The sequence below is a fragment of the Megalobrama amblycephala genome, linkage group LG14 (assembly GCF_018812025.1).
Source record: "Megalobrama amblycephala isolate DHTTF-2021 linkage group LG14, ASM1881202v1, whole genome shotgun sequence".
NCBI lineage: Eukaryota > Metazoa > Chordata > Actinopteri > Cypriniformes > Xenocyprididae > Megalobrama > Megalobrama amblycephala.
In genome coordinates, this window is record NC_063057.1 from 9,250,455 (window position 1) to 9,271,146 (window position 20,692).

Genomic DNA, 20,692 nt, shown 5'->3' on the forward strand with positions numbered 1-20,692 from the left:
TGACTCCTCGAAGTCGCTGTGGGTGTGAATTCCTCGTCGGAGCCCATTGACTCGGTGTCAAAACTCTAGCCGCATAACATACAGATAAAATGTCACGCACTGTGCAAAGCAACTATTGAAACCTACTAATTCACTGGCTTGTCATGTTGCTGAAATAATGTACTAGCAAACCTTATTTAGCATTACATATCGATAGAATAATTACTTGCATACTATAACGTTAGTTACCGTAATATTATCATACTAGCTATTTATTAGGCTACTTATAGAAATAGTGCAACGTAATATAGTTACATTACATGTATTGCAAAATACGTAATGTTTTGAGGACCAAGATTGTAGTCAAAGTATGGGCAGGCCATAGTCAATGTAAATCATATTGTTGATGTTTCGTCTGTACCAGTGAATGTGCCATAACTGTTTATCCGCCTTACTAGTCTGTGCGTTCACGGCAGGCTCCGTTGTGATGGGGGAGGAGCTGTGGAGGGAGGGCTGTAGCGCAGCATAAAGCAAGGGGGAGTGACCTGTGAGTTGTGCTTGTTTAAATTTTCAGGCTAAGTCAACGTTTTCTAAAAACTCCTGTAAGGAAACCCCCATCGGCCCAAAAACGGAGTCGTTGGCGAAGGTTAACGCGTGTATGCCTTTTCAGCGTCTCTGTGAAGTTCACTTAATTTCACTCGTTTAATCTGACTCCAATTTCAAATGATTCTTATTCTAAGGGTTGTGTCTCCAATTAGAAATGAATCATTTGTTATGTATTAATTTAGATATTTGATTATTCTGGGTATCTCTTATTTTCAATTATTCTTTCATTACGGACCCATTATCACTTAGAGAATTTCGCATCGGCCGACTGCGTTCTCACGGACATAAATTCGCCAGTTTATGATTCTTAGTCAGAGGGTGCAGAGTTTGCTAATACATTTGAGTCGAACCGCCACATGCTTGTTCATACAAAAATACAGTTTTCTTAGTCACGATACTGCAACTTGCTAAGTCAATAACAGACAAACTCAAAAAGTCCCATGATGTGCCCACATGCTCCTTTCATGGGGCTCTCTAGTTTGACCTGTCCTGACGCAGATTTACGGAAATAACGGACTCCAATAAATATATATTTACTACACCAACACCTGTTTTGGGGGAGAGGAGTGGGTTTTCACAAAAGGCACCACCCAAAAGAGGACAGAATTTTCCTTAGTTTTCAATCTTCTTCATGATACTAGTGACTGCTGTGAAATTGAGACCAGTTTACCAAATTAAATGATACCAAACATGAAAAGGGAAAAACAATAGATACACAAGTTACATTATATGTTTTGAATAACTTTCAGTGACTTGAGCCAGAGGAAGGGGAGGTGTGTGTGTGTGTGTGTGTGTGTGGTGGGGGAGGCGTTGTCCTTTTGGGGTTAGGGCAAGGCGTTGTCCATTGCTACTTCTTTGAGATCTTCTTTCCAGATTAAAGTTTTATTACTTTATTGCAGGACGCTTTATCTCAATTTTTGTTTAGCAGGAAAATCAAACCTTACACTCCCTACAGCAGCTTTAATCACATCATGATGTTTTAACAAAGTTCAGGAAGAGCACATTCAGATAATCTACTCAGTCAGTGTGAGGAGGCCTCTATATAAATAGCCAACTCACCTCTGTCCCACGACAGTTTTTCAGCATCTCTCCTCACTCTCAACTGTTCATCCCAGCTGGGGAGGGGTGCATGAGGGGTGGGATTGAGTACTCTGGGTTTCGGGCACATTCTGGATTCAGAGCCCATAAACACATACTCTTTACTCTATTATATGTAAGTGTGAACTGGTGAATATCACTTTATCAGGAAATATTTGTGTATTTGTGTAACTATTAATGTTTCTGGTAGTTGATGTGTTATCAGATGAATCTGTAGATGAGACTTTACCAACCTCCAAACCACAAAGCTGCATGTTTATGTCACTGTGTCAGTTAAGATCTCTTCCTGTTTTTTGATAGTAATAAGTACTAGGAATCTATATTTGGTGCATTTGTAGATTTGGAAGCGATACAGAGCTTACTTAGCCTCCCAAACAAATTAATTTTCAAATAAGTAAAAATATGATATGAATGATCACATCAGCTCTTTGAATCAATGATAGTTTATTTTTCATTGAATTCAACCTAAATAAATAAATGTAATGAACAAATTCTATTAAATGTTTGACTGATGACTCAATACTATTTAAATATGCTGTTTACTTCTATATTAACATGCTGTTCTCCTTTTTAGAAAAAGAGTTCAAGACTGTATATTATGATGATGTCACCAACAGCAGTGGCCTGAAAGGTCAGTGACCTTTTGAAACTGATCATGTGATTCATTACCAGATGATTAATATGACATGCAACACGAACATATTTTGCCTTTTGTATCCAAACATATTCTGTGTTGATGCAGAAGAGATGAAGGAAATCACACCGGGAGAATATGATGATGTCATCACTGATGGACTGAAACCAGATCATGAGACAGGTGTCACTGTTATTATATAATAAAATTAAAATAAAATTTGTATAAAATGTAAAAAAAAAAAAAAAAAAAAAAAAAATATATATATATATATATATATATATTATTATTATTTATTTATTTATTTTTAAATACATTTTATACAAATTATATATATATATATATATATATATATATATATATATATTTATATATATATGCATATAAATTATATTTTGTATGGGTGTCTCATGTTCAATTTGTAGAAGACACACCTGAGAGTTATGATGTTGTCATGACGAGTGGACAGAGCTTTAATATTAAAAAAGGTGTTTTTACTTTTTATTCATTTTTTGTGTGTTTAACATAATACCTCTGAAGTGATGCTCAGTTCTGATATGATGATGTATCATTTGTTCTGTTTATATCTTCATGTTTATGTAGTGGACACACCGGAGCATTATGATGATGTCATCATTAATGGACAGAACATTCCAGGTGTAACAGGTGAGTCACACAGAACTGTATTTTATCATCATCCACTAATATTGAACATGTTTCTACCATTAATGAATCATCATGACTTCATCAGGAGTAAATCTAATAGTCTCAGACAGTCATGAGGAGAAGGAGATCAGTGACATCATCAGTAACACAAGCTGTATTAAAATCACAATGTGAGGTTTTATTTCACATGTGTATCAGAGGGAGATCAGGAGGAGTATGATGATGTGAAGAACAGCGATGAAGATGAGAGAAACCTGTTGGGTTGGTTATTGTCACATTTTTACATAACTATATACTTTAATCACTATGTTGCTCATTTTTTGAAAATATCAATGTTCTTTTGTTTTTAAAAACAGACTATGATGAGGTGGAGGAGGGGTCAAATAAAGAGGGAGGGGCCATATGACTCACTGACCACACCCACTGCCTCTGATCATCAAATCATATTACAGTTACTGGAGATACTGGGAGTTTCTTGTGTTGCTACTAATGCATCAATGCCTTATGTTTCTATGCTATTTCAAATATTTTTGAATTAAATGTTACATGCTTTACAAAATTTGGTAACAAAAAATAATCTGTTTTCAGTATTTGGTCTATTATTTTTACATCGATATCAATGCATACTCAAAATATATGTGTTTTTAATCAATAAATTAATTTTTATTAACTTCATGAATTAATTAATTTTTTAAAAAGCATTTGGAGGAAAGTGGACAAAAGAAAATGTGGAAAAATTTTTCTTAGGTGATTTTAGGCAGTATCTAATAATGACAAAATTTAAAATACATGTGGAGCATAACGATTCCCAATGCAGTTTTAAAAAACTTTAGTGATAACAACAAAAAGGTTTGCAAAGATTATTGTACGCATAATTTTCTTCACAAAAAAAAAAAAAAAAAAAAAATCTGCACCTACACAGTTTATTGTGTGATGGTTCCTTTTAAATTTAAAATACATAAAAAACTTCTTTTTTTTTTTTAATTTTGTGGATGGTAAGTTTCTGCGCATTGGATAGACTACACCGTGTTTCAGTCGTGGTTGTGTATTGAGTTGACCGCTGTATCAACGGTTTGATACTAGAGCAGTGTTGTGAGTGTCAGTTGCTCGTGTTAATGTCACTGTACTAGTCTAGTGTAGCCTACTAAAATGTTCTACTGTAGCGGGAATAAAGTCCAGAAGGAACGGAGAGCGGGAGCAATAAATGGACGATACTCTTCTAGAATAAAATCAGTGTCCAGCTCACACTGAACGCATAATTTGATGTTCTGTTGTTCTAGAGGGAGATATTAACAAGAAGATCCAACTAAAGTTTTAATTTTCCCATTTAAAAAATGGGGAAAATAAATAATAAAAAAAACGTTAATTTGCCCCTTTCTTTTATGGCTTCATTTGACAGTTTCATTTGATTTTTAATAAACACTCAGGCCTACCTTTAGAAACGATTATTATGAGAACCTGCTGAAAATAAAATAAACAGGCCTATCTCTCTCACTGCTACTGTGAATTTACATCATTCTGACACTGTTTTACAACCTCAAATCAAGAAAAAAAGTTGGGACATTTTGTAAAATGCAATAAAATCATGAATCTGTGATTTGTTAATTCTTTTTAAACTTTAACTGACAAAAGTTCAAAGAAAAGATTTTCAGTGTTTTCACTGACCAAATTAATTATATTTTGTAAAACAAATTTTGATGGCTGCAAGTTGGGCTTGACATTAACACCCGCCAACCCGCCAAATGCGGGTAGATTTCAGCTGTGGCGGGTAAGACATCCACTCCCACTAGCTACTTTGGGGGGTTAAATATAATTTCAGTTTACAGCCAAATGATCGTCGAAGATCGTCGTAGCACAAAATTACAATCCAATCACACAATTCGTTATTTACGTGCAGTTAGTGAAGGAGGAATAGGCGGAATTGCGCTGAATGACACACAACAGAAGCGCTCTCTCGCGTGCGCTCTCTGTCGCGCGCGCGATCAGTTCTCCTCGCGCCTGAATAGTCAAATACACGTGCACACAGAAGTCTAATCCTGCGTCCCAATGTCTGTACTATCCATCCTAAATAGTATGTGAGATTAAATAAGTGTGTCCCAAAGCATAGTATGTTGAAAAGAGTATGCCAAAAGTCCCCGGATGGTCTACTATTTCCGGTAGATTTTCGAAGTGTGGATCCGTGCACACTATAAAGGCTAATATTGCCCACAACCCATTGCGCGTTGTATGAGGATTCAGTTCAGAACCACAAACACGAGTAAAAAGTGTTAAAAACTACAAAACATGGCGAATATGCACGATCGACGCTGAGAGGTTGTTTGAGTGACTAATAATCAGTTTAACCTGATAGAAAATATTTATTTAATGTTATCTGTGTTATTTTTCATCTGCAAATACCAATGTGGACTTTTATAAAGATCTGATTGGCCATTAACTTTTAAATGCATCATTATGCATTAAAGTGAGGTGAGTTCTCCACATGAAAGACTCGCGACTGCAGATCAACGTGCTGCATTTCTCTCCGATACGGTAGGAAATTAGTTAAATGAAATGTGGAGGATGTAAGATGATTGACAGGGCAGTTTACGGTGACTGGATGCGGCAGAGAGCGCATCGTGTGGAGTATCTCGCGTGAATACAGTCGGTTATGGCTTAAGTGGACGTAAACAGGTGGGTATAACTGAATATGCGTCAGTTACGTCCATGCATTCAGCAGCCCAATTAAATAGGCCTACCTGTCTGTCATTAATGTTAATCAAACAACAAAAGATGTTAAATAAATGTAGGCTATATGTTAAATAAACCTACTGTATCTGAAAAAATATTATTTTTAATTTACTATTGTTTTTGTAATTTGCTTCTTTGTTCTTTTATATAGCCTACAAATAACTTATAAAATTTCTCATATTACACTCAAAAAAATGATTTTTTGATGCTGTTCACTTTATGTAAACAACTTATTTTGATTCAACACCATTGTATTAGGTTTCTGGTTCAAATTTAATTGCTTCATGTTAATTTGACTTAAAACAATTACTTTTTGACTTAACTTGATGTTTTCATATTAAAATAACATGTTTCAATCAAGTAAACTCAACCAGGACTCAATCAAACAAGACTTTCACAACCCATCATGCTTTGCAAAGGGGCTGATCTAGGAGTGTAAATGTTGAAATAAACTGTTATTTTAAGCAGTTTTTAGCAACATGAGAAAATGGAGAGACTTTTTAATGTTTACTGTTCTATTATGTTGGTATTTAAAAGTTTCTGTTATGTTAATAGTTTTGGGGTTACCATTGTGGTGAAGTGTAGAACATGTGCTTGGGTTGAGGACCTGCTAACAACAATTAAAGTTGTTTTAATAATAAAAACAACTGTTTTGGGCATGCCATAAAGGGAATATACCCATCTTCTGGCTAACGCCTAACAAAAAGAGACTTTGCAGAGTGAAGATTTTGTAAAAGTTGTGAAAATGGTTCTTGAATGTGTCCAGTGTGTCTTGAATGCTAAAATTAAGTTAACTTTATGTGCAAATTTTATTTCAACAAACAGAAAAATTAAGTAGTTTGTACAAAGACTAGTCTTGTTAGATCTACGTAATAAAATTATGCAAAAGAATTCATTATATTTTTTAAGTAAATCAAGCATATCATTTTTATCAGTGTAGCCCATGCTCCTATTGTCCACCTCTTGCCCACCTGTACATACCAGCTGATATAATGTAGCCTTGATTTGGGTGGTCAATCTGCATTTAAAAGTTTGAAAAGGTTTTAAAACTTCTAAATCAAGTAAAATGACTCAAAAGAAAGTAATTTAAGCATAACAAAGTCAACTTTAATCATATAAAATGTAATTTACCAACATCAAAATTGTGGCCAGTGAAAATGCTGAGTGGCTAGTAACTTTGGAAAACCACTAGCCACAGTGGCAGGTGAGCAAAAAAGTTAATGTCAAGCCCTGTCTGCAACTCCAAAAAAGTTGAATCATGTTTCCCACTGTGTCACATCCCCATCACCTTTCCTTTTAATTACACTTTTTAATCATTTGGGAATTGAGGATATTAATTGTTCCAGTTTTGCAAGTGTAATTTTTACCAAATCTCGCCTGATTCAAGACATCTGCTCAACAGTTTGTGGTCGTCGTTGTCTGATTCTCCTTTTCATGATGGCCGTACATTTTCAATAAGAAACAGATCTGGACTGCAGTCAGTCAAACACATCAGAATGAGGCCTGCTGTGCCATTGTCTTGCTTCCCAGGAAACATGTGATGTTAATGGCAGGTTATGTCTCTCCCAATATACTCCTCCATGTCAATGATTCCTTCACACATATGAAGTCACTCATGCCGTTTGCACTGATGCTCCTCCATACCATGACAGATGTTTGATTTTGCACCTGTCGCTGATGAAAGTCTGGATGGGACTTTTGTCTTTGGGACTGAGATTTCGATGTCCGTTTGAAACATGGACTCATCTGATCACAGCACACATTTCTACTGTGTTTTAGATCATTTGAGATGAACTCGGGCTCAGAGAACTCACCGCCATCTCTGCATTGAACAGATATATAGCTTTCTCCTCGTGTAACAGAGATTCAAGTTGTATTTTTTTGATGCAGCAGCAGACTGTGTTAAGTAACAGTTTTCTAAAGTAGTCCTGAGCCCATGTGGGTATATTTAACACAGCAGCATGATGGTTTCTCATCTAATGCCATCTGAGGGGTCAAAGGTCACACACATTCAACAGAAGTTTCCTGCTTTTCCCTACATGGACTGAGATTTCTCTGGATTCCCTGTATATTTTCACCATATTATCAATGCTGGACGGTTAAAGACCTAAATACTTTGCAAACTTGCATGGAGAAATGTGATTTTTGAATTGTTTGACAATTCTCTCATGAAATTTAGCACAAAGTGGAGAGCCATGACCCATCTTTGGATGTCCCTCACCTATTACCAATTCACGATACCCTCACCTATTACCAATTCACCTGCTCGTTGTGGACTGTTTCAAAACTGTTTGGATATTACGCATATATCTTGGATATTCTGTAATCTTTTCAATATTATTTCGCCTCTGTCTCAACTTTTTTGGAGCGTGTTGCAGCATCAAAATCATAATTTGTTCATATTTACAAATTACAATTAATTTGGCCAGTGAAATTTTATTTCTCCTTTTGTCAGTTAAATACACGTTCAAGAGAATAAAAAAATCACAGATTCTTGATTTTATTGCATTTTATAAAATGTCCCAACTTTTCTTGATTTGGGGTTGTTCAATCGTATAACAGCAGACAAAGAGTAAAATGAATGTGCTGTGAAGAGAGCATATGTTAAATAAATTACAATTGTAGCTATAAACAAAGTAGCTTTAAACAAAACAAATTTACATTTTCTGTCTATAAAAATGCATGAGAAGCTCCATCATGAGCAAGATCTTCTGCTTCTCTTTATAATACGTATTTTGCTGTCATCTGCTGGATGAATTACACATTGCAATATTAAACACATCTACAGCTACAAATGTCTTAAATATAATGCCAGATGAATATATGTGGAACAGAAACCAATATTTATTTACAAATATGGTCTGAAATTTGTCTTTTTGTTGTACACAACCAGTCCAGTTCATTTCATAATATATTCATTTCAAAATTTATTAACATAATTAAATTAAATTTATTCAGTTCATTTCAAAATTTATTAACATAATAAACATAATATAATTTTTGACATTGTAGTAAAATATACCAAATATTATACACATTTGTCCAAAAAATGACTTTAAATGTTCAGTTTATTATCATTTCTATATTTAAAGCAAAGATCAAGTATTTTTGAGTGTGAAATAAAGTGTCAGTATGTGCACTGTTTTAAAATCCCAAATTTTTATACATGTAATGGATGCATTTTATTTTTTTATTTTCACTATTTGTTTATTTTCTCTATTCCAGAAAACTATGATGATGTCATCATTGTACGACAATTCTCCAATGATAAAGCAGGTGTGGGTTTGAAATTGCTCTCAAATTTATATTAGATGGTGTTAAGGAGGATTATGATGATGTGAAGAATGTCAAGGAGTATATGAGTGATGTGATTGGTACATTACTGACACCTTTTTACCTTACACTGAATTTTTGTTAAGTTTTTATAAATGCTTTATACCAATAACATCAGTTTCTGTGATCATGATAACTCATTTAACTTGACTTCCAATATTGATGTTCATTTAGAATACTTTTTAAAGCATATATTGATAAATTAATTTGCTCTTGTTTTCTAATAACAGGCTATGATGATGTGGGGGAGGAGCCAGAAAAACAGGGAGGGACTGTGTAAAATCCTTTTAAAGCTTTTAAGTGATCTGAAACATTTCTATGATGTAGATTTGGCAATTTAAGGGGAAAAAAATCCTAACATTTAATCAGTGAACCCAGATATTCAGTGGCCTGAGATCTGCTCCTAATTGGTTAGATCATCTTAAATGTCAAAAACATGAAAAAAACTTTGTGGCAGTGTCCATCTTTATCCTGGGGACAGAACAACCATAATGATAATGAGGAGGCCAATATCACTTGCTTTGGTAAGACTTAATTTAATTATTTAATCATGATTCAATTTCATGATTTTAGGGTGTTAATGAGATCAGTAATATATGAATGCCTAATTGCTTTTTTTCAAACATATACTTGTGAATGATCTATCTAAGAGATAACTGATTAAGAGATAACACTTTTGGAAAAGTGTGAAAGCCCTTAGGAACGCAAACTGTTCTTTTTCTGAATGTTGTATGATATAGCCTAGTGTTATGTAGGCCTAATAAAGGCTTGATTTATTCATTTATTTCGTTTCATTTTCTTAACAATTAAGATGCTGCATGTGTTTATCCAGTCTAATCGAAGTGTGCGTCTCTCCCCCGACTTTCCCAACAAAAATCCCGCCCCCTCTCAGAAAATACATAAAACTGACATAACTGATCTATATGCGTTTAAAAGTAGCCTATTAAAATGGTACAATGGCATTGCTCAGTTCAACGTGTTGGGAAATCGGGCATTTTGTCCCGCGTCAGCATCTATTCAAAAGTTAATAACGCTCAACATTCAAAAGGTAAATAAGGATTGCCCACTTGTATTAGCAGGCTTAGGCTATTTCGCCACGTGAATGCCCAATTGAAGCTCTCACAAACACAAAATGCAGTGATAGAATATGTTAATAAAGTATTTATTAACGCATTTTAGACGAACAAAAACAGGTAGGCTAAGCCAAAGACTGAGGCTACAATATCCATAAATAAATCTTCACAAATACCCATGAAAGTAAAACTGAAACCTTTAGTAAGTAAAACTGAAAATTACAAAGGTTTAATTGGCATCTTTATTTCAAACGACCCGACCGACCGCGACCCGAATATCATTAAAAATATTTTTGGATGACTCGTAACCGCGGGTGACCGCAGGCACCCGCTCATTTTGGTTCAACCCGCGCATCACTGCTACACACGTATGATGTGTACATGTTAGATCATGTTCCTCTCAGACTGAGTGGAGGGGAGGGCCGGTGCTCTGGGAGGCTGGAGGTGTATCATAACGCTGTTTGAGGAGATCCATTACAGACCCAATAATCGACACACTGGGTTATTTTACCATGCTGACATGTGTGTAATGATTCTACAGGTCTTTTGTCAGTTAAAGTGAAGAAATGTTAATCTTGTTAGGCTTCCTGCTTTTAACCACAGAATTCAGCAGTAGAGCCCTGCACGGGCCACAAATCTTGGCCCTAGCCCGGCCCTGGCCCGAGACGCTCAGGCCCTAGCCCGGCCCGTGTCCGTCAGCTTGTCAGAATTTTCGGCCCGAGCCCGACTGGAGCCCGTTTTTTTTTTTTTTTTTTAAATCCTCTCCATAACGCAGCCTTTGTTGCAGCCATTAAAATGTTCAGTTTTGTTTGTAATTGCAAAGTAGTTGTAATCCTTTTCGTTTCTTTATTAAGTTAATTTAGAAAAATGTTTGGAGCACTTCTTTGTTTATTAAATTGAAGTTTGTTTCTTAAAGTGACGACCGCAGCGACCGACAGAGTTGAGCACGTTTGATCGATTTAGACTCAAATCAACACTTTTTCAATAAAAGCCATAGATATAAAACACTAATATAAACATATCACAATGTTAGTTTAAACGTTTATTAGCACTACCACAGTAAAAAGCTACTTTTTTCAAGCTGAGGCGGGCTGCTCTGCTGCTCATAACAGCGTGCGGAAAAATAAAAAAAACAACAACAACAAAACTGGCTTAAAAACAAACTTACAGGTTGTCTTACCTCACACCACAGATGTGCATCAAAATCAAAGCTTCACCACTGAACATGGTCATTTTATTTTCAAATGAAAAGCGAGACAACATGCTACAGCCAGAAGAACACTCTCATAGAGAGAGAGAATCGTGAGAGAAAAAGCACGGCATCCGCATTGGAAAGTTTTAATTAGGCATGCTCATAATTGACTAGTTAACTGTTAACCAAGAAGTTGGACCAATTAATACTATCGGTTAGACGGTTTAAAAAGAAAACAAACTATAAACATATAGCTAGCTATAGACAACATATCCTATAAACGGTAGCATATTCAGAACAGAACCATAACGAAAAATAAAAGAACATGTCGCCTACCTCTCCAATTCGACACCAAATCCAAATGTTTCCATATTCGTGAAGTATTTGAATGCTAAACTATTATTTATTATGTAAATTATAGGCTTTGTACTTCGCTTGCGTTCCAACAATACATCCTTCACATGTGCTTTTTAAGTGAGTATAGCGCTGAATGCCACAGATTGTACAGACTAGCCTATACATTGAGCAGTGTAACTTTGATTGACTGTATTTTATTTTGATAATAAACAGGCTGTGATGTCAATTTAAAAATGTGAGAACTGATAGGCTATGTTGTGTATGTGCGCAAGGCGCCGGCGCGATTTCTCCATTCATGCGCTGCGGGTGCGTGACGTGTGAATACTCATATTCTGTTGTTTTATATGCCGTATTTGAACATGTATAATACTAAAGCCTTGAAAATAACATTTTTGTATTTTTAATGGGTCACAACGAAATGAACATCCCTAATTTTAATCCAATTCTCACTCTTTCAGCTGTTGCGCTGAAGGTGCACTCACGCTACACTAAACATGAGGACGCGCGCACGCAGCTATGGTCTCATCATGTTTCCGCCAGCACAGCACTATATCTATGCATGTGTTTGTTTTACCATCATCAGCTTCTCATTGTTTATTTTAATTAATGGATGTCCAAAGTATTAAAAGGAGGAGAAGCCTAAAACAGGCCCGAGGCCCGGCCCGCCTCTGAGCTATGACGTGAAAATCGGCCCGAAGTCGGGGCCCGTCGGGCTCGGGCTGAAATGCAGCCCTAGGGCTCTATTCAGCAGTGAAAACCACAGCGCTGTGTTTGTGCTGCAGTCAGTGAGAGAGCACACAGGTGTTAGTGTGAGAGGAGGTTTGACGAAGGGTAGACATCCGTGTCAGCATTTCTGAACTCATTTATTAATGCAGTTCATCATTTAACAACATTTTGGTTGGTTTTACACTGTAAGAAAAAAAAGTAGAAAAATGGAAAAGTTGCTGGTAATTTTCTGCCAGGAAAGTATCTGTTATTTTTACAGAAAATTCCTTCATATTTACACAATACATTGTGCCCTGTTTTAACTGACTTTTATGAGAGCACATGCTTTATTTTATGCTTTATTTTCATTGATGCAGACAAAATGGATAAAGAGGCTCCAGAGGAGTATGATGTCATCACTGATATACACGATTTGTGAGAATTTTTCATACTGAAATTATTACTTCAACATAAATAAATAGGAGAGCAGAAATCACTTAGTGCTTGTTTAGAGACAGTGATGTTATCTCTGTATTTTGACACAGATCGCACAAATGAGACCTATGATGACGCCACAACCATGAGAGAAGGTGATTTTTACAGTCTCGTTTTTCACTGTTCGTTTTAGCATGACACAGATTTACAAAATATGCAACTGCTGTACATCTTTAGAAGACACTTTAGAGGAATTATGATGATGTCATCTCTTGTGAATGAAATGTTGGAGTTGTAAAGGGAGTCAATCAGACGTGTCTTATTATGTTCACCTCTGGCAACCAATTTCATCTAAAACAAATCATTTGTTCATCATCTTACTTATTTTCATTTACTCTCAGCTCAAGTAGTCACCAGCTGGTGGCGCATATCTAAATTCTGATTATATTGCAAAATTTACATAGATTTAGATTTTTTTTTTTTAATTGACAGAGAACTGGGAAGAGGAGCCAAATGAACAGGGAGAGAGTGTGTGAACTGCCTACAATTACAGCTATTAATATATATATAAAAAGAAATACAGATTAATATTGTCTAAACCTTTTCATTCAACCAGGAGAAATGCAGAGGAATCTTTGTCTCCTTGTTCTGATTTCATGTCTCATTACTTTAATAGAGAAAGTTTAACAAATATTATTTTAGTAATTGTCGTATTTCGAGCACCTTCCATTGGCGAGGGGTTCGGTTCATTCCCCCCAGAAGCCGCTTCCACTGGTGCTGAATTGTACCGGTCGCTGTCCATGGTGCTGGAGGAGTGTCCGCTCTGCAGTTGTCATGGAAACAAGTGATCAGACGAACCAAAAAAAAAATGTAATCATAACGATGGGCTATTGCTTAAACCTTAAAGAAGTATATTAAATATTATTTTAACGCAAATATGAAAATATGAAATGTAAGAGCTTTAACTCTGTATTAAGATTCTACTGTGTAATTAATACCTCTGATCATGTTCTGTCATTTGTAATTAATTTCAGTGAAGTAAATGGTAAAGTGTGCTAATTACAGTATATACACATCAGCACATGTGTCTTGAGGTCTATGCATAATTTCCTAAGGAAAGTGCGACCCCCTTCAATAAAAACCAAAAAAATAAATAAATAAAAATAAACAGAGTGCCCATCATCATCATCTTTTATCTTCTGGAAATATAGTACAACGATATTGCAGTGCTTAATGTATTCCTCCAGTTGTAATATTTAAAATGTAATGATAATTGATTAAAAAAACTTTTTTTGTGTGTGTCCATGATTGAGTTTCCATTATCATTTTTCATATAATGATGATAACATTTCCCTGCAAGTTTCACAAATTGACTCGATCATCTTAAGTAGCTTAGCATTTGCAGGGGACAAAACCCCTGAATCTGAAGTAGGAATAGGCTATCATACTAGCAATATAGATGCAGCAAACTCTCAATAGAATTTATTTGAACTAAAAAAATAAAAAAAGTTTATTATTTATTGAGTGTATTGTTTTGATGAAAATGATTGCGGTCCCTTTAATTGCTGTTACGCAGGTGATGTGATGTGACGTATGTGATTGGTTGAGTTAAGTTTACAGACTAGGATGACGGAAGGCTGTAGCTGTTTAGCGAAATAAAAATATCCGTGCGATTTATGACATGTATGCTCATTGCAAGAAAAGGTAAGTTATATCCTGTCTAAACACAAAACCCCCCCCCCAAAAAAAAACATTGATGAGATGACCTATGACCACACTGTTGTTGTTGTTTTTTAACTAACCTACCCAATAGATTAAACAAGAATGAGGGAAGTACTAAGATTTGAGAGTTTCTGTTTATAATGCTAAATTATGTTTGTGTTTTGGGAACACTATTGTTATAATTGCCTTTGTTGCTCTGTTTCAGCGCAAATACTGCTCCAGATATGAATGAGGTTCTTACAGGTTTGAGAACTCTTTATTTATTTATTTTTAAGTCATTACTGTCATAGGTTTGTTAAAGCAGTTTTGATGCTTGATGCTTCACTATGATTTCAGTTTCAAGCTGTTCAAACCACCTGCAACATTAGAGTTCATATAGCCTTGGCATATAGACAGACAGAATATCCATGGTGGTAGTCTGTATAATGACAGTTCAGACTCATCCAGCTCGTACCACTTGTGTAATTTCAGTCATATTTTACGATCTTTTACTGCCATCGTGTGGATACAATGAGAATTTATATACTAAAACGTAGGCTACTGTAGTCTGTATAGGTTATCATATGATTAAAGCCAACCATTGTGAACGCTTGTTGTTGTTTTGTGTGTGTGTGTGGTTCAGGTAAACCATACATTATGGGGCCAAAATATATGAAGGTAAATCAGTAGCAAAACTCGATTTGAATTTGAGAATTTGTGATATTAATATTCGTATTTGTAAATTGAAGTTTACATTCACGCAAAGACAAAAAACACGTTTTAAAGTCGAAGTTGCAGATAAATAGTTAGGCTACAAATGTGTAAAATGACGTTCACATAAATAAAATGACAGACAAAATTGTGTAGCTTACGACATACATGTATTTACTTTTGCACTTTACTTCAATGTAACGTGCCCATTCTATGTAATTCATTTTTATCAACAAATGGTCTGCATCAATACTTCTTATGATGAAAGAAAGAAAGAAAGAAAGAAAGAAAAAGATAAAATATATAAATGTAAAAGGGCTAAATTCTTCTGTGAATCAACGTCTTTGTATTTTTATTAACATTAATAATATTACAATGTGAAATACTAAGATTATTAAATGTGGTGGCACTGCTTAATGCTTTCACTAAAAACTGTTTGCCTGGAACAGTTTGTTTGTTGTCATGATTTAGAGACTACAGCATGCTTAAAACACATTAAATAAATTGTACAAATGTATCTGTGGCCTAGTAAAGCAATAAGCCTTGTGAAGCTGTGGTTTACAGTGAATTTATAACCATTAAGGCGCGTTGTTAAAACCCCCTTAAGTTCACTGTAAACCATGGCTTCACAAGGCTTATTGCTTTTATAAAACGGTTACCACACAATACAAACATTAAAGCCAAAAAATATGTATCAATGCAACTTTCATGAAGTAAAAGCAACAAAAGCCTTCCTTCCGCTGGAAGAAATAGTCCCTGACAGTGAACAGCAAAATAAGTTACATTATTATGCCAGATGGTGGCAAAGATTGTCTTTGAGTGAGTCACTCAGTCACAAAGACTTTTATATTAAAACTTGTTGTGAACATGGAACAAGACGCAAAAGACAAATGCTTTGACTAGCACTGTCAGTGTCAGGCACGGGAAAACGTCTCAGGTTACGTATGTAACCATGGTTCCCTGAGAGGGAAGGAGATGCTGCGTCAAACGCTGTGGGAACGCCTCTGCATGATTGCGTCGTGAAGCACATGTGAAATCAGTCCAATGGCGTGACGGAAAGTCATAGGTGTGTGACATCATGACCAGGAAACTATAGGCTTGTTTGAGATGCACCTACACTGTAATGAATTGCTGTAAAAATTACAGCAATATTTTACAGCCGATGGCTGTATTTTAATAATACAGCATATTGCTGTAAATTGCAATGAATTCCGGGGGCGTGGCCGTTTGAATCAAATTTACAGAATATTGCTGTAAATTTCAAATATACAGAGGCATTGTGGGATCTCCAACGGTCGAGATTCGGGTAGCAGCAAGAGGAGTGATTTACAACTGTGGTAAGTGACTTATTATTTCATTTCCCCCTCAGTCTTTGGTAAATATGTATGTATTTACATTCGCGATTCATATTGGTAACCCCGGATTGACGCATCCTCCGTCCGCGGGGCGCGAAGCAGACTTGCGCGGGGTTTTCCTCAGCGCGGTCGCGGTAGGATCTCACACATTCCCCGGCGCTTTAGCATAGCGGCTATGGGCCGAAAATTAATAATTAGAAACAGTTGGAATTCACGAGAACTTCGTGTTCATCAGCACACTTCGTGATTATTTTATGGCGTAAATCACATTTGTACAGGCAGACAGTCATCTGTTAACACGGGCCGAAACGAAAAAGCCTCGCGACGCGATCAGGCCGCTCACGGAGGATGTGTCACGCAAAATGGTGCTGCTTCATGCTGTTAACGTAACCAATGTGATGTATTTGTGGACATTTGCTAACTTAAGGTAATGCAAACACTTTAACATCTCTGTTTGATATAAGTTTGCCTTGTATAGTTAATTTATTACCATTACCAAAACCAAATCTTTTTTAACTTGAAATGAAATGTGCTATTTACAGATATGAACAAACTGATCATCCTGTACTTGCCTTTTAGATATACATTTTGTATCTATTGAGGCCTTTAACACAACTACAACTAACTAGTTGTTTCTCAACTAGATTAGACATTTATTTTTTAGGGTGAATGTTTTAGATGTCTCTCTATTTGACGCTGGCAAACAAATTAGTTAAATAAGGTGTTTTGATTAGTGGGACATCTAAAACTTTCTGGGAGGTAAGTATTCAGGACTGGAGTTGTAGGCTAATACTGCTCTACCACATGGTATCATTTCAAAAACATGATTACATGCCTCAAAAGCTAAAACCAATCTGAATTCCTGACCCTTTAGGCACTTTGTTCCTCTCTCCAGATAAATACCTACAAAGACGAAAGGAAAAGTGCCATCTAGAACAACAGGCCAGGCAGTTCAGAAGAAACGGGTTGCGTTCAACCTACATGTTGCCACTCTTCTGTGCAAAGTGATGGATTTTCAGTGGAATTTCTGAAATGTAAGAAATACACACACACCAAGATCTATTTTTTCTTTTATTATATACTTTTATTATTCTATATCTGTATCTGACTGTATCTATCACCCCTCTACCTGTCACTGACTGTATCTGTCATCCCTCTATCAGTCTCTGAAAGTATTATGTTTTGTAATATATCTAATGTATTGTCCTCTTTGTTCCTTTCAATATTTCTAGCCTCTCTTTGAATCCTGGGATGGAACATCATCTGGAGCAGAATTCTTCTTTTTTGATCGCAAGTTTGTTGGACTTGTTGTTCGGCCATGTTGGTCTGTTCATGAAGTGATGAAAGTGATCTGGGTTTTAAGAAATGTTTTTATATGACCCCGTTGGTCAAGTTATAGTTATAATTGTATTTCTTTGTGTGAAGGGCCATGATGGCCAATAAGTAATTGTCATTTTCATGACAAAATTTTGTCCAAAATTATTTTCTAAATAAAAAATAAATTCAAAATAGTACAGTTTTTATGGCATTTTTTATGTATATTTGAAAGATATATATATATATATATATATATATATATATATATATTGTATACTGCATTTTACATATTCTACTTGACTAAACTACTTGAATGTGTGTATTTGCTATTTAAAGAAGTATGTTAAATGCAGTATACAATATATTTTTTTGTAAAAATGCAGTATACAAAATATATAAATTGCTGTAAATTTTACAGTAAAATACTGGCAGCAGGGTTGCCAGCCAGTTACTGTAATTTTTACAGTAGTGTTTCTGTAATTTAATTTACAGAATTTTACTGTATTCTCGATTATAGTAAAATTCTGTAAATTAAATTACAGAAAACTACTGTAAAAATTACAGTAACTGGCTGGCAACCCTGCTGCCAGTATTTTACTGTAAAATTTACAGTAATTTTTTAACAGTGTATCCTCGCCTGAAGTTCAGCCGAGAGTAGGCAGCTGCAGTGAGGGGAGGAGTGAAAAAAGTGCAGGCAAGACGGACAGTTCTCTGTTCTCGTAGTGGATCAGAACCTACGAGATCAAAGGCAGATATCGTGGGATTTCACACTCGTGCGCTGTGTTGCTGATAAATTGGATGTAATTTTAGTTCTGTTGCTTTTATATGAAAATAAACATAATGAACAAGACACCAAAAGTACGTGTTATTTATTTCCATTCAAAAAATGTGTGTATCACTCACTTTAACTTTAATTATAGACATGTTTTTATATATATTTTTTTTTTATAAATGACAACAATTACATAACCCATCGCAGATCGCAGTGTCAGAGATTCTGGATATATTTCCACATTATTTTTACACATAAAAACATGGTATTAGAGTTTTAAAATCAAACATTTTAAAACAGATCAATACATCACAGTTGTTTATACCAATAAGCTTTAAGCTGTGTCGTCAGCAAGTCGTTTCCCATCGTGTTTTTGGTCAGCGCAGTCACAGACTTTTTTGACACACGTCGGCGTGACATCAGAGCAAGGCGGCCCACCCTCGGATACATTTCCAACCGGCATGCATCTTGCGGTTATCGGTTCTGCGCAGAATTTGCTCATCTCAAACAAGCCTTATAAAGCACACTTGAACCAAACAGCATTAGCTTCTGATAGGTCGAAGCAAGTCGGTCACAGGCAGCAGGGAGTATGGTAAAGTAATGCAGTGTCTTGTTCCCTCTCAGGGAACCATGGTTACGTACATAACCTGAGACGTTCCCTTTCAAGGGAACTTGCACTGCGTCAAACACTGTGGGAACACAATACCCATGGTGCCATAGTACCAAGTGTCTGTGTGAAACCGAAGCGCACATTTATCCCGTGTGAATTGGCCATTAATATTACAGACGTCCTGTGATAAAATTACATTACTCCACCTCCCCATGTAAAACTAATCCCGTCCGAATGCGATCAGCTATGTTTTCGGGAATTTTACAACGGCTTTGAACGCGGCTCAACCATTTAGAATCAAGGATCAAAACTACCAGAAAACTATCCATTTAATAACATTTGTAACCGATGCTGTTGTGATAATTCTGTCATTTCTTGTGTAAATAAATTACAAAGGTAGAACTTGATAGTATGTAGTTGCAAGTGTAGTTTCAGTTGATTGATTGGTAAGTATCCACTTCATCTAGCGCCTACTTTGTTCTCTATGTTATAAAATATCTTGTTAAAATTTTACTTAATGAGAACCCCGATCCAATGATTCAGTCCGTGAGTTTGAATCATTCGATTCTGATCGTTGTGCTCATGGTTGTGCTAATCCGTTTGAATAATTAAGTGTAAAAAATCGATTCAAAAGATTCGTTAGGGAATCGGAATTTTTGAAACATTGCATAATTCTTGGAATTATTGCCAGGAAAATGTTTATTCTTGTCATTTTACTGCAGTCAATTATTTATGAGTAAAATTGTGCTGGAACAGACAGCAGTAGGCTATTTTTACTGCTCGTGTCAAAGTCAGATTAGTCTGGCGAAGCGCCTAGTCACCAGAAGTTTGTCATCACATAGTCTTTTACTGACACCCACAGGAATAGATCGGTATTGCAGTAATAAACAGTGCAACTGCAAGCTTGGTCCAGCTCCTGTATCATGATGAACTGTGTATGTAGTCACAGGGATACTTTGATGTCTCTAATTTTTAAAGAAAATGCTCTTTTCTGACACTCTTTTGTGTAATAATGTTTAGGCCTGTGCAACTGGAGAAAATGACAAGCACTGCATACTTCTGAATATATTACAGTAATTAAAATGAATATTTAAACAGAACAATCTTTAAAACAGTACATTTGATTTATGTACTAATATTTCTAAACATGAACTCAAAGTGTGAAACATTAAGTCATGAGCAGTTGGTTATCAATGTTTGTATTTTTATAACTGCAGGTGCTGTGCTTTGATGCTGTAAATAAATTTGATTCCTGTCCCTGAAATCAGTTTCCTGTATGTATGACTTTGTCTCCCCTCTATCTTGTATGTTTCTCCCCGGTTAAGTGTCTCTATAAGGTGGAGGAGGATCCTATTCATCAGTGCTGACGTGTTTTTAATAAATATGGTGAGAATCATAAATTCGTCTTCTGATTTGTCAGT

The 20,692-nt window shown here is 35.7% G+C and overlaps 1 protein-coding gene and 2 long non-coding RNA genes across 4 annotated transcripts in view; all 3 read left to right on the forward strand.

Annotated features, from left to right (window-relative positions):
* The window catches only part of LOC125245588 (scavenger receptor cysteine-rich type 1 protein M130-like), a 105,055-nt gene extending 101,303 nt beyond the window's left edge, over positions 1 to 3,752 (forward strand). The window contains exons 27-28 of the mRNA XM_048156250.1: positions 3,182 to 3,244; positions 3,340 to 3,752. Coding sequence (XP_048012207.1) covers positions 3,182 to 3,244; positions 3,340 to 3,389 — 113 coding nt within the window. The 3' untranslated portion in view covers positions 3,390 to 3,752. The remainder of the gene's footprint in view (positions 1 to 3,181; positions 3,245 to 3,339) is intronic.
* A 5,180-nt stretch (positions 3,753 to 8,932) lies between these two features.
* Positions 8,933 to 14,096, forward strand: LOC125245474. Its single transcript, XR_007179548.1, has 5 exons — positions 8,933 to 8,986; positions 9,022 to 9,567; positions 12,748 to 12,805; positions 12,916 to 12,960; positions 13,298 to 14,096. It is a non-coding gene; the product is annotated as an uncharacterized LOC125245474 (long non-coding RNA).
* A 1,688-nt stretch (positions 14,097 to 15,784) lies between these two features.
* LOC125245464 lies at positions 15,785 to 18,036 on the forward strand. 2 transcript variants are annotated; one of them, XR_007179536.1, is made up of 3 exons: positions 15,785 to 16,999; positions 17,468 to 17,606; positions 17,805 to 18,036. It is a non-coding gene; the product is annotated as an uncharacterized LOC125245464 (long non-coding RNA). The 2 variants fall into 2 exon arrangements; XR_007179537.1 differs by having other exon boundaries at positions 15,785 to 16,554.
* Positions 18,037 to 20,692: the final 2,656 nt, after the last annotated feature.